Source organism: Rhinatrema bivittatum, chromosome 1, assembly GCF_901001135.1.
Source record: "Rhinatrema bivittatum chromosome 1, aRhiBiv1.1, whole genome shotgun sequence".
Lineage (NCBI taxonomy): Eukaryota > Metazoa > Chordata > Amphibia > Gymnophiona > Rhinatrematidae > Rhinatrema > Rhinatrema bivittatum.
This window is the reverse complement of record NC_042615.1, coordinates 616,064,247-616,077,420: the sequence shown is the minus strand read 5'-3', so window position 1 is coordinate 616,077,420 and position 13,174 is coordinate 616,064,247. Positions and strand designations below refer to the sequence as shown.

At 43.8% G+C, this 13,174-nt stretch overlaps 1 protein-coding gene across 1 annotated transcript in view; it reads left to right on the top strand.

The window, feature by feature from the left end:
• Positions 1-13,174, top strand: part of LVRN (laeverin) — a 175,417-nt gene that overhangs the window by 58,988 nt on the left and 103,255 nt on the right. Inside the window, exon 12 of the mRNA XM_029571204.1 lies at positions 668-804. Coding sequence (XP_029427064.1) covers positions 668-804 — 137 coding nt within the window. The remainder of the gene's footprint in view (positions 1-667; positions 805-13,174) is intronic.

Here is a 13,174-nt window from a genome sequence, read left to right as displayed (position 1 = left end):
ATACTTGTACCGGGACAACCCGCAAATTTCCAAAGCAGACATATAAGCGTAAGTCTGCTTTGAAGGCTCAGCCCTACATGGGCTGATATAAAATTAACCTCCCTGTGTTTACACTCAGCTTTACAAACAGCAGCAATCGTTGTTTAGTAAATCCTATTTTTGACCATTTTGCTTGTGGACTGCAGAACCACTTTCATCCATTTGGGACTACAGCACACGATACTGTTAAATATTTCAGAAATGTATGCACAGCTGTCTATCTGCCTCAAGAATGGAAAACCTGATGTCCTCCTTCTGGTGTCTGGACTATGTGAAAGCAGCTTAAAGAGTTGAAGGAACACTGTTGTTGTAATGATTACCCGGACATATACCTACAGTACCTGAATCTAATCTGCTTTGAACTGGCTGAAAGGCAGAATAGAAATCTAAATAAATAAATAAAGTGAGCTGATGCACAGGGAGATAATGTGGCCTACCTTGGGTTACACAGAGAGTCAGGAGAACTGAGCTTATGTCCTAGGAGGTCTAAGTTAAATACTCGCCTTTATACTCTACTCACTATACTATCTCTCAAAATGAGTATAGAACGATGAGCCCCATATAATCTCATATAGTTGTATAACTAATCAAATCTTACAGACACTTCTCTTTCTTTTTACGTTTTCAGAAGTCTTTCCTGAAATGCAGCTCTCCTCAGATCATGAGTGGATCCTTTTAAATGTCAATGTAACTGGTTATTACCGAGCAAATTATGACCAACTGAACTGGGACAGACTTGCACTTCAACTTGAAAAGGACCCAAATGCAAGTTCTTATTTTGTGTTATCCCATATACTTGTACTTCCTTCCACAGAAGGGGCACATAAAATGTGAGAGCGGTCTGATATTATCTGTTTAGGGGCTGAGTACCAGTCTCTCTGTAGGGTTCACAACAAATAAAATGATCAAGCAGATGGGATAGTGAACCAGCTGAGAATAACTCTGCTTACCACATGGAAGCCAATTGGTATCCTTCCAAGTAATTCTAGGAACATTGTTTGAGGCTGCAGCAAGGGACCCCTGGCTTCCCTAGTTTTAGCCCCTACAGATAACCACTTTCTGGGACTCTGACTGTGGAGCCCCAATTAACTGCTTCCTTCTTTAGAACCCACATCTAGATCTCCAAGTTGTTTCCTCTTGGGGAGACGCACCCCTTCAGCCTTGGGCATTTCCCCTAGAGGGGGAAAGCTTCCGCAGAGCCCTTTCTTTGAGAAGAGGCATTCCGGGCACACCAGTCTCCTGGTGGTACCCTGGATCTCCAACTCCCAGTAACCCCTGGGTACAGGTTTATTGGACCTCAGATATGCCACCCCTTGTGGATACTTTTCTCATTTCCAATTAAAGTGGACACACACAACAAAACACACATTGCACATTTTAGAAAGAACCTTTCCATTAGTTAGCATATACCCAATGTTAAGTGACACTCTAAACAATATGGTTCCAGCAAGTCGAGATAATCAAAGTTATTTTGAATGTCATCCAGTAACTTTGTAGGTCAGTTTCCAATGATTTGGTATAAAACTGACTATTCCATTGTTTCAACCTTACATTCAACATTCAGAGCATTTCTGGCTCTGACTGAATGTTATCCTCTAACATTTCATTTAAGGATAGATCCTTATCTATCACTGTAAGGTCAGGGTAACTGTTTGCATCAGCCCCTTTTCCTCTGTTAAAGCCAAACTTCTTCAATCAGAGTCTCAGAAATATCAGTCTTTACAGGAAATCTCCATAAGACAATCATCACACGGAGGCACTTCCTCCCCAGGTACTCATCAACCATCGCCAAAAACGTCAGGACATGTCTTACGAGTCCAGCACATCCCCTCCTCCACTCCCGCCCAGACCTTTTTCAAGGGCAGTACTCTAGTGACATGCAGCCCAGTTTAGTAGCCTTTTACATACTGTATACCAATCCTGAATTCCAGAACCTCGTTTCTACAACCACCTCCCTGCTTGCTAGTTTATCTACATTATCTTTTTGTCATTCTGGCCATATTTTTCTCCTAAGTCCCTTTCCCCTGCCCCAAACAGCATGCAGTGGGTGGCACATAATCCTACCTTGCCCCAAAGGCTGGAGGGGTGCCTCTTCCTAGGCAAATCTCAGTAACGCTCATTGGCTGTTAAGAGATGCTGCTGAAATGACCGCTGCCTATGTACACCACCTCCATGGCATGCATTCACCCTGCTGAACAAGATAGCATATAATAGTCTCTTATACTCACTCTATAGCATATAATAGTCTCTTATACTGTTCATAATGCTACAGTCTGAACCATGGGGCCAGTCTACCTTTATTTTAAGCTAAATATTATGTTATGTTATAATATAAGGCTTATTTTAAACTAGCTTGATACCTTATACTTTTCTCTCTGTTTAAATGCTGTGAAAATTCTTATATGGTTACTCTTGAGATTTCTATAATAGCAGGGGCTCCCAAAAAAAGAAGGACTCTTTTGCAGGATATCATTTAGTTTGTCCTCAGAACATACAGCCCAAATCTTCTGAACCTTCAAGGAGGCTCCTGAGCAGTCTGCCCATTTCCTGTATCACCTGCAGGATCTCTCAGCAATAGGACACCCTGTATGCAGTCCCTGGACGGAAGATGGGGCAGGAAGTTGAGATGGGATGGTGAGAATGCGCTGAACTCTCTGCCTCTCCTCTTCCTATCTCTTTACAAGCCCATGCAGTGAAGAGGAACAACCATGGAGACAGAGAGTTCTCTGGTGGAAGACAAGACACTCACACTGCTGCCCCTCTGCTGCATTTCCCCATGACTCAGGTTTCCTTTTCTGCTGCTTTTTCACTATTCAAGTAGCCTCAGCTGATGTCAGTCTCCTCTGCTCACTTTGCCACAGCATGAGAAGAGCTTCTGGCAACTGCTGTTTCCTTTCTCCTGACTTTCCGCAGTCATCAGCTACTGCAGTGATTTGTGTTCTACTGCCTTGGGCCTGCACTGGCTCCACAGGGCCCTGGATGAAGGCAAGAGACCTTCCCCTACAGCTTCCCTCTGGGAAGGTGAAGCATATTGAGGCTTCAAGAGGGGCTACATATAATGGGGCAATTTTCAAAACTTTGCAGATAGCTGCTGCAGGTACTTTTCCCTGTGGACTTTGCAACAATTCTCAAAAGGTGAAGAACACAGAAGATTTGCACCTGCTTTTTCTGTGGATACATTTTCCAGCCAAAGCAACGCACACAGTTTTGAAAATATAAAACTATGGAGGTAATTTTGAAAAAGATTTATGTATGTAAAACTGGGTTTGGAAAATAGCTACTTTTATGTGTGTAACTCCATAGGGCGGAATTTTCATAAGGTTTTATGTATGAACATAAGAACATAAGAAATTGCCATGCTGGGTCAGACCAAGGGTCCATCAAGCCCAGCATCCTGTTTCCAACAGAGGCCAAACCAGGCCACAAGAACCTGGCAATTACCCAAACACTAAGAAGATCCCGTGCTACTGATGCAATTAATAGCAGTGGCTATTCCCTAAGGGGCGGATTTTAAAAGGCCGGCGCGCATAAAGCCCCAGGACGCGCATAAGTCTCGGGGCTTTCGAAAAGGGGAGGGAGGGGGTGTGTCCGTGGGCGTTCCCAAAACGATGCGGCGTTTCGGGGGGCGTGCCGTGGCATTTCGGGGGCAGGCCCAGGGGCGTGGTTAAGGCCCGGGGGCATGGTCAAGGCCTCCAGACCAGCCCCCGGGACCGGAGGATGGAGCGGGGCTGCCGGCCGACGTGCGCAAAGTTACTCCTGCTTTCAGCAGGCGTAACTTTGCCGACAAAGGTAGGGGGGTTTAGATAGGGCCGGGGGGGTGAGTTAAGTAGGGGAAGGTGGGGGGAGGGCGAAGAAAAGTTCCCTCCGAGGCCGCTCTGAAATCGGAGCAGCCTCAGAGGGAACAGGCAGGCTGCACTGGGCTCGGCGCGCGCAGGTTGCACAAATGTGCATCCCCTTGCGCGTGCCGAACCCGGATTTTATAAGATACGCGCGGCTACGCGCGTATCTTATAAAATCCAGCGTACTTTTGTTCGCGCCTGCTGTGCGAACAAAAGTACGCGATCGCGCAATTTTTTAAAATCTACCCCTAAGTAAACTTGATTAATAGCAGTTAATGGAATTCTCCTCCAAGAACTTATCCAAACCTTTTTTGAACCCAGCTACACTAACTGCACTAATCACATCCTCTGGCAACAAATTCCAGAGCTTAATTGTGCATTGAGTGAAAAATAATTTTCTACGATTAGTCTTAAATGTGCTATTTGCTAACTTCATGGAATGCCCCCTAGTCCTTCTATTATCCAAAAGTGTAAATAACCGATTCACATCTACTCGTTCGAGACCTCTCATGATCTTAAAGACCTCTATCATATCCCCCCTCAGCCGTCTCTTCTCCAAGCTGAACAGGCCCATGTAAGTGGGTTTTTGAAAATTGCTATGATATATGCTTCTTTTACGTGCATACCTCCTTTGAAAATGCACTCCTCATTGTGGTGTTGCTTCCTTCAACCTAACACCACCCTGGAAAAACCTCCATGAAAATGTGGAATGTGTGTACTTTTACCTTCATACAGGATAGGCAATTTTCAAAAAGTTCTTTTATCAGTAAATATCTATTTATATGGGTAAATGGTTTCAAAAATTGCCCTCAATATTCCAAACTATTTTAATAAATTTTTCTGCCTTCCGAGTTCCACTAGAGCATCACCTGAGAGATAGATGTGAAGGCCTGAGAAGAAGGAGAAACAGAGGGAAAAACTGAACTTTGGGGGAGCAAGAGCCACACACATACGGGGATACATGAAGGGCTAGGAAAGAGGGGATGGAGGAATACAATGTAGGGGTGAAAGAAAGCAATAGTGAAGAATCAGTGATGAAAAGAAGACAGAAAGAGACTGAAATAAAGAAATGGATAGAAATGCCATGGAAGAAACAGAAATGGAGGAAGCGGTGGGGTGGGGAGGGAGGAAACAAGGGAAGGACTTAAAAAGCAGGAGAAAGAAATGGAAAGAAAAAAACAAGGAAATGAATCCAGAAAAGAGAGGAGAAAATACAAGGACAAAAGTTGAAAAAAATGTATTATCAATATAGCTACTAGATTATGTGATTTTTGAAAGTTTTAAATCATTATGTATTGTGGGGTAATTTTCAAAACCGTTCATGTGAATAAAACTTGGATTTATGTGTGTAAAACAGCCAGGGCTCTGTTTACATAAAAGTATATGTGTTTCATGCATACTTTTATGCAAACTGAACAGAGACATCCCAAGGCAGAGATGGGGTGGAATTGACACCAACGCACAAACCTTTTGATTTTAAAAATTATGCATATAAGTGTACACACCAAGCTATGATCCTCAAAAGAAGAGGAGTAACTTTTATGCAAGTGAATCTCTGCATGTACCTGGCCAATTACCTACAAATTTTCAAAGTGAACTTATGTGCATAAGTTTGCTTTTAAAATACTCCATAAAGTCCATGTGTACAATATACACACGGACTTTATCACTAGACTATTTGAAAATTACCCTTCCTATGTATAATTTTAAACTAGCTTTTAAAACAGCAGTTTTCAAAAGCCAGGCACCAGGGTAAAGAATCAACAATGAATATATGTTTTAGAGATGTGCCTTCGTTTAAAATGAATGTCCAAACTGCAATGAATATACCCCATTTGTTTGATTTGTTGGCCCCCGAAAACAAATGAGTGTGTCCCACGAATGAAACATGTCATTCATTTCATTCGTTTCCATTTCCCATAGAAAAGCATTGGCTGCATTGTAAAGAATAGAGCCTACCTATCTGAGGCTCAAGCTGGTCATGTGAGAGTCTCCATAGCAACCAGCCCTAATGCCTATGACTCATGTGTGAGGGCAGAAAATAACCAGGATCTGTTGTCAAGGAAACCATACTGACAAAGTAAGGGAATGTATCAGAGTGAAGCATTTTTCTAAACAGCGAATCACTGCTCTGACTATTCTTACAGTATGTGCAGACTGTTTCAACCTGCATTTGATTCTTTCTTTCAAGAGAGAAACATTACTTTTGCTGTTTGGTGAACTCTGTGTTGTTCTATACTCCACAGGGTTCTGAATCAACAGTGTACTCTTTCTCAACATCAGAAAGATTCATTTCCAATCCTTTTGGCTGCTGTGGTCATCTGCATAGGTTTTTATTTTATTTTTTTTTAATTTACATCTCACTGTCATGGCCATTGACCAAGAAAAAGGCAGGTGTTTTCAAGCCCCCTCTCCTCTTCTGGGGAAAGGCTTTGGCTGCTGGCTGCAGTGATTTACATTTAAACATGCTGCAGTGAAATATTAGCAGCGCCAGCTAGCGCTAATGCTGTGCTAGCTAACTGTGCCACAGTGCCCATGATAGAGTGAGTTTTTTAAAACTCTGTCTGGATCTGTGCACCAGAGTCAGTGCATATACAAAGAAAGTAGGCGGTGCTTTCACAGGTAAAGCCAGCCACTTTGTGGATTAATTTTTTAACTGCATTTACTAGTATATGGCTGTGCTACATACTCATGTACATCACCATTCTTTGCTTGTTGTGTGTGTGTGTGCATGCAATGTACTAGTCAGCAGAGCATTCTCTCTCTGAGTTGTTGTTCAACATTACACACAGAGTGATCACTTTAGTCAGTGTCACACAGACATTCAATTAATTGAAAATAATAAAGATAAAAACATATTTTGTCCATCATTTAAATCCCAGCAAGCAGGTACTGCGGCTGATAAAATTCCATCATGACAGTGAAAGGTACTAGAGGCCATGTCAAGCCCACAGATGGTAGGGGATTTTTTTTACAAGACAGTGAGTTCCCCAACCAAAATAAAGAAAGATTTTTTCAAATCCAAAACATCAGCAGGAAGTAGGCATGTCAAGCTACAAGGAATTGAAATTTGGGGAGGATATGCCAGCACCATCTGTGTCTCTGCCAGACCCTGTTGTGTCGGAGGAAAGAGAAAGGGCAGGCACTAGCAGTCACAGGGTTCCAGTGCCTTTGAAAGTAGCTCCACAGGGAACAGAGTATCAGGGTGCAGGTGGGCTTTGCTACACACTCACCTTGGCAAATATTGTAGGAACCATTTGAGAAATGCTGGAGGGCTGGAGGCTGGATCAGAGAGTCTAAAGTCTAAATGTAGGTTTCTTTGTCACTGACAATGGCTCTAATATGGAAAAGGCAATGTCTGATGGGGGATATCAGGGTATATGATGCCTTGTTCACAGTCTGCACCTAGCAGTGAAGGAGGTCATAGGGCTGGGGTGCAGTGACCCAGAGTAAATCTACCTATACAATTTAATAGACAAGTGTAAGAACATAGCTGAGCACTTCCACTGAAGTGTCAAGGCAGGGCAGCTTCTCCATGAAAAGCAGAAGGAATTATGGATACTTCACAAGCGTCTCATTCAAGATGTGGGCACCCACTGGAATTCTACCTGCATGATGCTGCAGAGGCTAGTGGAGCAGCAGACACCCTTGCATGATCTGTCTTGGGAAATGGAGATAGGTGTTCAGGCTCCCCTAGGGCATCATGATTGGTCAGTCATGAGACAGCTTGTGAAAATCCTGAAGCCCTTTAAGGATGCCACAGAGGAGCTGAGTGCCTCAAGCGCCACCTTGGAAGATGTCATCCCCATAGTAATTATCCTCTTAGAAAAGCTGAAGGGCTGTCAACAGGAAGAGGGAATGAGAGATGAGGTGCTGCACTGTTTGGCATCTTTGGAAAAGCAGGTGACAGAGAGACTACGACCTCTGACCAGAAACCTCACATACATGCTCACTATATTATGTGATCCAGAGCACCAGAGGTTGTGGCAGAGGAGGGATGTAGCACAGGAGGAAACACCAGAACTGCTCAGGTCTTACATTAATGCAAGTCAGAACAGCATACTATCATCACCACCTAGCACTCCCTCCTCCACAGTAAAAGAGAAACAATCTTCACTTCTGTCCCAGGCAATCACAAAAGCAGCTGGGAAGAAAGACACACATCCTATACCAGCAAAGGAGACAGCAGCTCAAACCTCAGTGATACATTATCTTGCAGAGTCCATCAAAGATATAGACACAGATGTGCTGGCATATTGGTCCCAGAAGTCCAGCGTTTGGCCAGACTTACCAAGAGTGGCTCAGCGCTATCTCTCTTGTCCACCAATGAGTGTTCCCAGCGAAAGAGTGTTTTTGATAACAGAGGTCATCATTAAGCTCTCATCGCTCCAGGCTGTCACCTTGATAGAAAACCTAGTATTCCTGAAAATTAATCTGCCTTTGCATGGGTATACAGATTTGCTATGGGAGTTCAAGAGTGTGGACAACTCCAGGATGTTCTTCCAGGCATGAGTCATGAGCCCATTTTAACACTCATTTGCAAAGATGCTTAGGCACTACCATCTTTCCAGGGGGTACCAGTGTACTGGCAGGGACGATGATCCTTGCTGGATCGATAATGTGATGATGAGCTCTGGACTATCCTCCATCTGAAAGGACCAGGAGAGAGTATCTATTCTCTGATGCTTTGCCGCTGTTCAGTAGCGAAGCTTAGTATTAACCGATTGAAGAAGACAGACCATCTGGCCTGTCCTGGGTTGAGCTGTTGCACCTGTTGTAGGTACTCTAGGTTTTTGTGATCGGTATAGATTGTTATCTGGTGTTTGGCTCCTTCTAGGAGATGCCATCATTCTTCCAGTGCCAATTTTACCACAAGGAGTTCCCGATCCCCAATTGTGTAATTCTTCTCTGTCAGAAAGAACTTTCTGGAAAAAAAGGAGCAAGGCAAGAGGGACTCTCTAGGACAGCCCCTATCCCAAGGGTCTAGACATCTACCTCTAGAATGAAGGGTCAGTCAGAGTCTGGATGCTGTACGCAGGGTCTTTGGGAGAATGCTCATTTGAGTTCCTGGAAGTTATCAATGGCTTTTACTGGCTAGCACCAGGTATCCGTGCCCTTTTTGATTAAGGTGGTAAATAGCGCTGCGAGAGTTGAGTATCCTGCTATGTATTGTTGTAGTAGTTTGCGAAACCTAAAAAACATTGTAGCACCCATAGGCCCACTGACCGAGACAGTCTAGAATGGCTTTTTGTTTAGCAAGAACCATGTGGAAGCTGGTCTGGGAGATGATATAATTCAAAAAGGAAAGTTGTTCATGTTCAAAGAGGCATTTCTCCAATTTTGCATAGAGGTGATGTTCCCGTAGCCTCTACAGCACCTGTTTAATGTGCTTCCAGTGTTGCTCAGAGATTGAGAATAGCTGAGAATATCTGACAGAGGCAGCACTGGAAGCATGAACTTGAATGTAAGCTTAAACTTCCAGCACTGCCTTTGCCAGAGGTATTGGTGAGGATGGGGAGGGGCAGGGGATGAGAATGGGGATGGAGTGCGGGAGCCATGATTTTTCCGAGTGAGTGGGTGGGAGGGAGAGGAGGCTAAGGTCCTTTTAAAGGTAACATCGGGAAGGGGGCCTGGCTTACAAAATGAGGCAAATCTCTACAATTTAAAAAGGTTTAGGAGGCGGGGGGGGGGGGGGGGGGTGGTAGGATACAATTGACCTACGCTTTGGGGGAGGGGATGGGGCAACTTATTTTTTCTTTAATAGATAACCGCTACTTAGCTTTTCTTTAATAGATGACTGCTAAGTAGTGCATTGTCTAGTCACACAAGGCCGCATAACTTTAGACCTGCTCTGAAGCAGGTCTAAAGTTATGCGTCTAACCTAGACGGATATAGCCGATATTCAGCTAGGTTAGCCATATTTCTCAGTCCTTTCCCGGAACGCCTCTGAAACGCCCCTTTTTTATTCAGCTAATTGGAATCCAAGGTGGAGAAAAGCATTCCTCTTATGTTGTATTTCCAGTTTCTCCCTTTTTTGTAAAAGGGAGAGCCTGCTTTTTTTCCTGTTTTTTCACATAGGATTCTCTTGCGATTATTTCCCCCCTGGCCACAATTTTCAAGCAATCCCATAAGGTGAAACTTCTCCATTATCATTATCTATTAAATATTCCTGTAAATCTGATCACAATGTATCACAAAATTCTTGGTCGTCTAATGAGCTTTCATTAAGTTTCCAAAAACTCCTCCCTAAATGCCCTCCTGTAATTGATAAAGATAACCATATGGTTTCATGGTCAGCCCAGGTTATTGGCCCCATCTTTGACTCCACTAGTTGAGGAACCAGTGACTTATCCAGCAAAAAATAATCAATTCTTGAATAGACCTTGTGGGCCTTAGAAAAAAATGTATAATTAAAATCAGTAGGATGGACCAGTCTCCAGATATTGATTAACTCCAAGTCAGCCATCAGCAATTTAAAGAACTTCCTGCTAGATTGCGAAGTGGTATATCTACCTCCAAAGTTGTCCAAATAAGAATATCTCATTAAATTAAAATCCCCACCAATTATTACATGAAATTAAGCCCAACTTTCCAAAGTCTTAGAAAGAGAAGTAAAAAGCACCCCTTGGGCTATATTGGGAGCATAAAGGTTAACTAGGGTATCCATCTCCTTCTATAGTCTTAGTTTGATGATAATATATCATCCCTCTATTTCTCTGATGATTGACTGGACATCCACAACCATATTCTTTGCAAAAAGAATCTCCACTCCACAATATTTATTTTGTGTATTAACTGATGCAAAATATTGTTGAGGAAAATGGTTCGAGATCAGCAAATGCTCATGTCTTTTCCTCAAGTGAGTTTCTTGGCAAAAATAGATATCCACATTCATCATTCTGTAATGCCTCTTTCAACAACAACTTCCCTTTTAAGTGAGTATTTAAACCTTTCACATTTAAAGATGCAATCTTTAACTTAGCCATTTGTACATCATCATTTCCAGGCCATCCCTGTTGGATATCCCTTAGACTTTCTAGCAAAGAATTCTTCCTCCCCCCCCCCGCCCCATTCTAACACTTGCTTACATACATACACATTGTATTCCGTTTGGTGTACATGGCATCATAAGGCTTACCAATAATGACATTACCACATTGTCCCTCCTACTCCCTCCCTTCCATCCTATCCCCCTCCTGCCCCCGCCCCCCACCCCCCAGCCTGCTCTTCCCTCTCTTTTCCTCCAAACTTCCTCCTTGAGGATTGGTGATACACACACTAGATTCCACCCCCAGATACCCTCAAAATTGCATCCCTTCCAGCAAGGATTTAAACCAACCTAAACCAGCTTTATACAGGGTGGCCCATGGAAAAGTAGCCCACCTCCAATAGCAGTGCCACGCAGGCAGGCTACTTTTCCATAGGCCACCCTGTATCATCAAATGTTGCTGCATAAGAACCAACACAATCCAAACAATCAAGCAATATGGTTAAACAACTTAGGACCAGTTTTTTTTCCCCAAAATGTTATCTGCATTCTAGGACTCTGATCCCTCCTTTATAAGACTGACACTCCCATATCAAATCATGTTCTTCTGCCCTTCTCACGTCAAGCCACCACTTCTCTGGAAGATGAACCTCCTGATTGCCTTTGAAGCCTCCTGCCTCCAGACTGCACCTGCTGCCAGTTGATGGGTCCATCTTTACTAGATGATGAGGGTGCCCCTTTATTTGCTGGGGGATATTTCAGTAGCCCCGTTGCATGCAGAATTTCTGCTGCCTCTTCCATGGTTTTAACCTGGGAGGATACTCCATTGATTGTAAATTGCAAGCCAGATGGGAACAGCTATTCATATCTGTGGTTTTCCTTGCGAAGCACCTGCAATATTTCTCTGAAATTTCTCCTTTTTTTTGTCAATGGCATTAAGTCCTGAAATATCTCCACTTTATGGCCTTTCCATTGTATTTCTCTCATTTTCCTCTCTTGGCTAAGGACTTTTTCCTTGATGGTAAATTTGTGGAAACAAACCACTATGTCTCTCATCAAGTTTCCTCTCGGCTGCACCAAGGATCTATGTGCCCTTTCAAAATCAATCATAGTCACACCCTCTACCTCCTCATCATGGCATAAAGTCACCATACAAATACTTGTCACAACTGTGAGCAATCCAAGTAATTTGCTCCCTCTAGAACTCCTCATATACAGAGATTCCCCTTCTCAATCTGGTCACTAAATCTTCAATGCATGCTCGCAAAACCTTATTCTCTTCTGTCAAAGCATTGACCAAGCTGCAATTTTTTCTTCCATCCTGTGTCATATTCCTCCACGTGGTCTTCAACTTCCATCATATGTGTCCCCAGGTCAGCATAATCTTTCCTTAAGTAGCTTACTATGTCCAATAACTCTTTTTTTGATGGTACCTACATCCTGTCACAGATCATTAAACCATGAGTACTCCGCCTGCGAATCACTTTCTATTCTATCAAGTGCTTCCCTACCATCTCTATGGAGGACTCCTTCAGAGGTACCCGCTCTATGGACCCTTGCCACTCTATCAAGGACCTCACAGGCGCACCCCGCCTTGTGGACCACTACCAGCTCTACCGAGGATCCTCACCAGTGTACCCCCTCTCTGCGGGCCATTGCCACCTCCACCGAGGGCCTCGACTGTGCACTTCACTCTGCGGACCACTGCCATCTCTACAGAGGTCCCCACCAGCATACCCTGCTCTGCGGGTCATTATTGTCTCTACGAAGGACACTATTGGTGTACCGAGCCCCGCAGGCCACTCCCATCTCTACAAAGACCTCTTCGGTGTACCCTGCTTCGTGGGCCATTACCATCTCTACAGGAGACCTATTTGGTGTACCCGCTCCACGAACCTCTACCAACGCTATGGAGGTATTCCCTCTGGGCACTTCCTATTCCATCGACCCTGTGTCTCTGGGTCTATGTGACCTCCTCTCTGGCACCCCCCACTCCATGGGTAGTGCTTCTATCTCTTTAATAAAGACTCTATATTGCTTCTGTGTCTAACCCCAGCTGAGACCTAGCCTCCTGACAGTGAGGCTCATGGGGCTCCTCCCTGTGGGCGGTACCACCTCTCACTTTGGCCAAGGGTTCACTTACCAACTGATATTTACAGAATCCTAACAGTATGTTAGTGTGTATATATGACAGAAAGGAGAAAGTTTGTGCACAGTTCCTATTCCTGACTAATCCATGACAATCTCAGTGTGACTGGAGTCTAAAGTTCCCAAGTAAGAGCAGGTGATTTTTTTAGCCTTAGTTTTA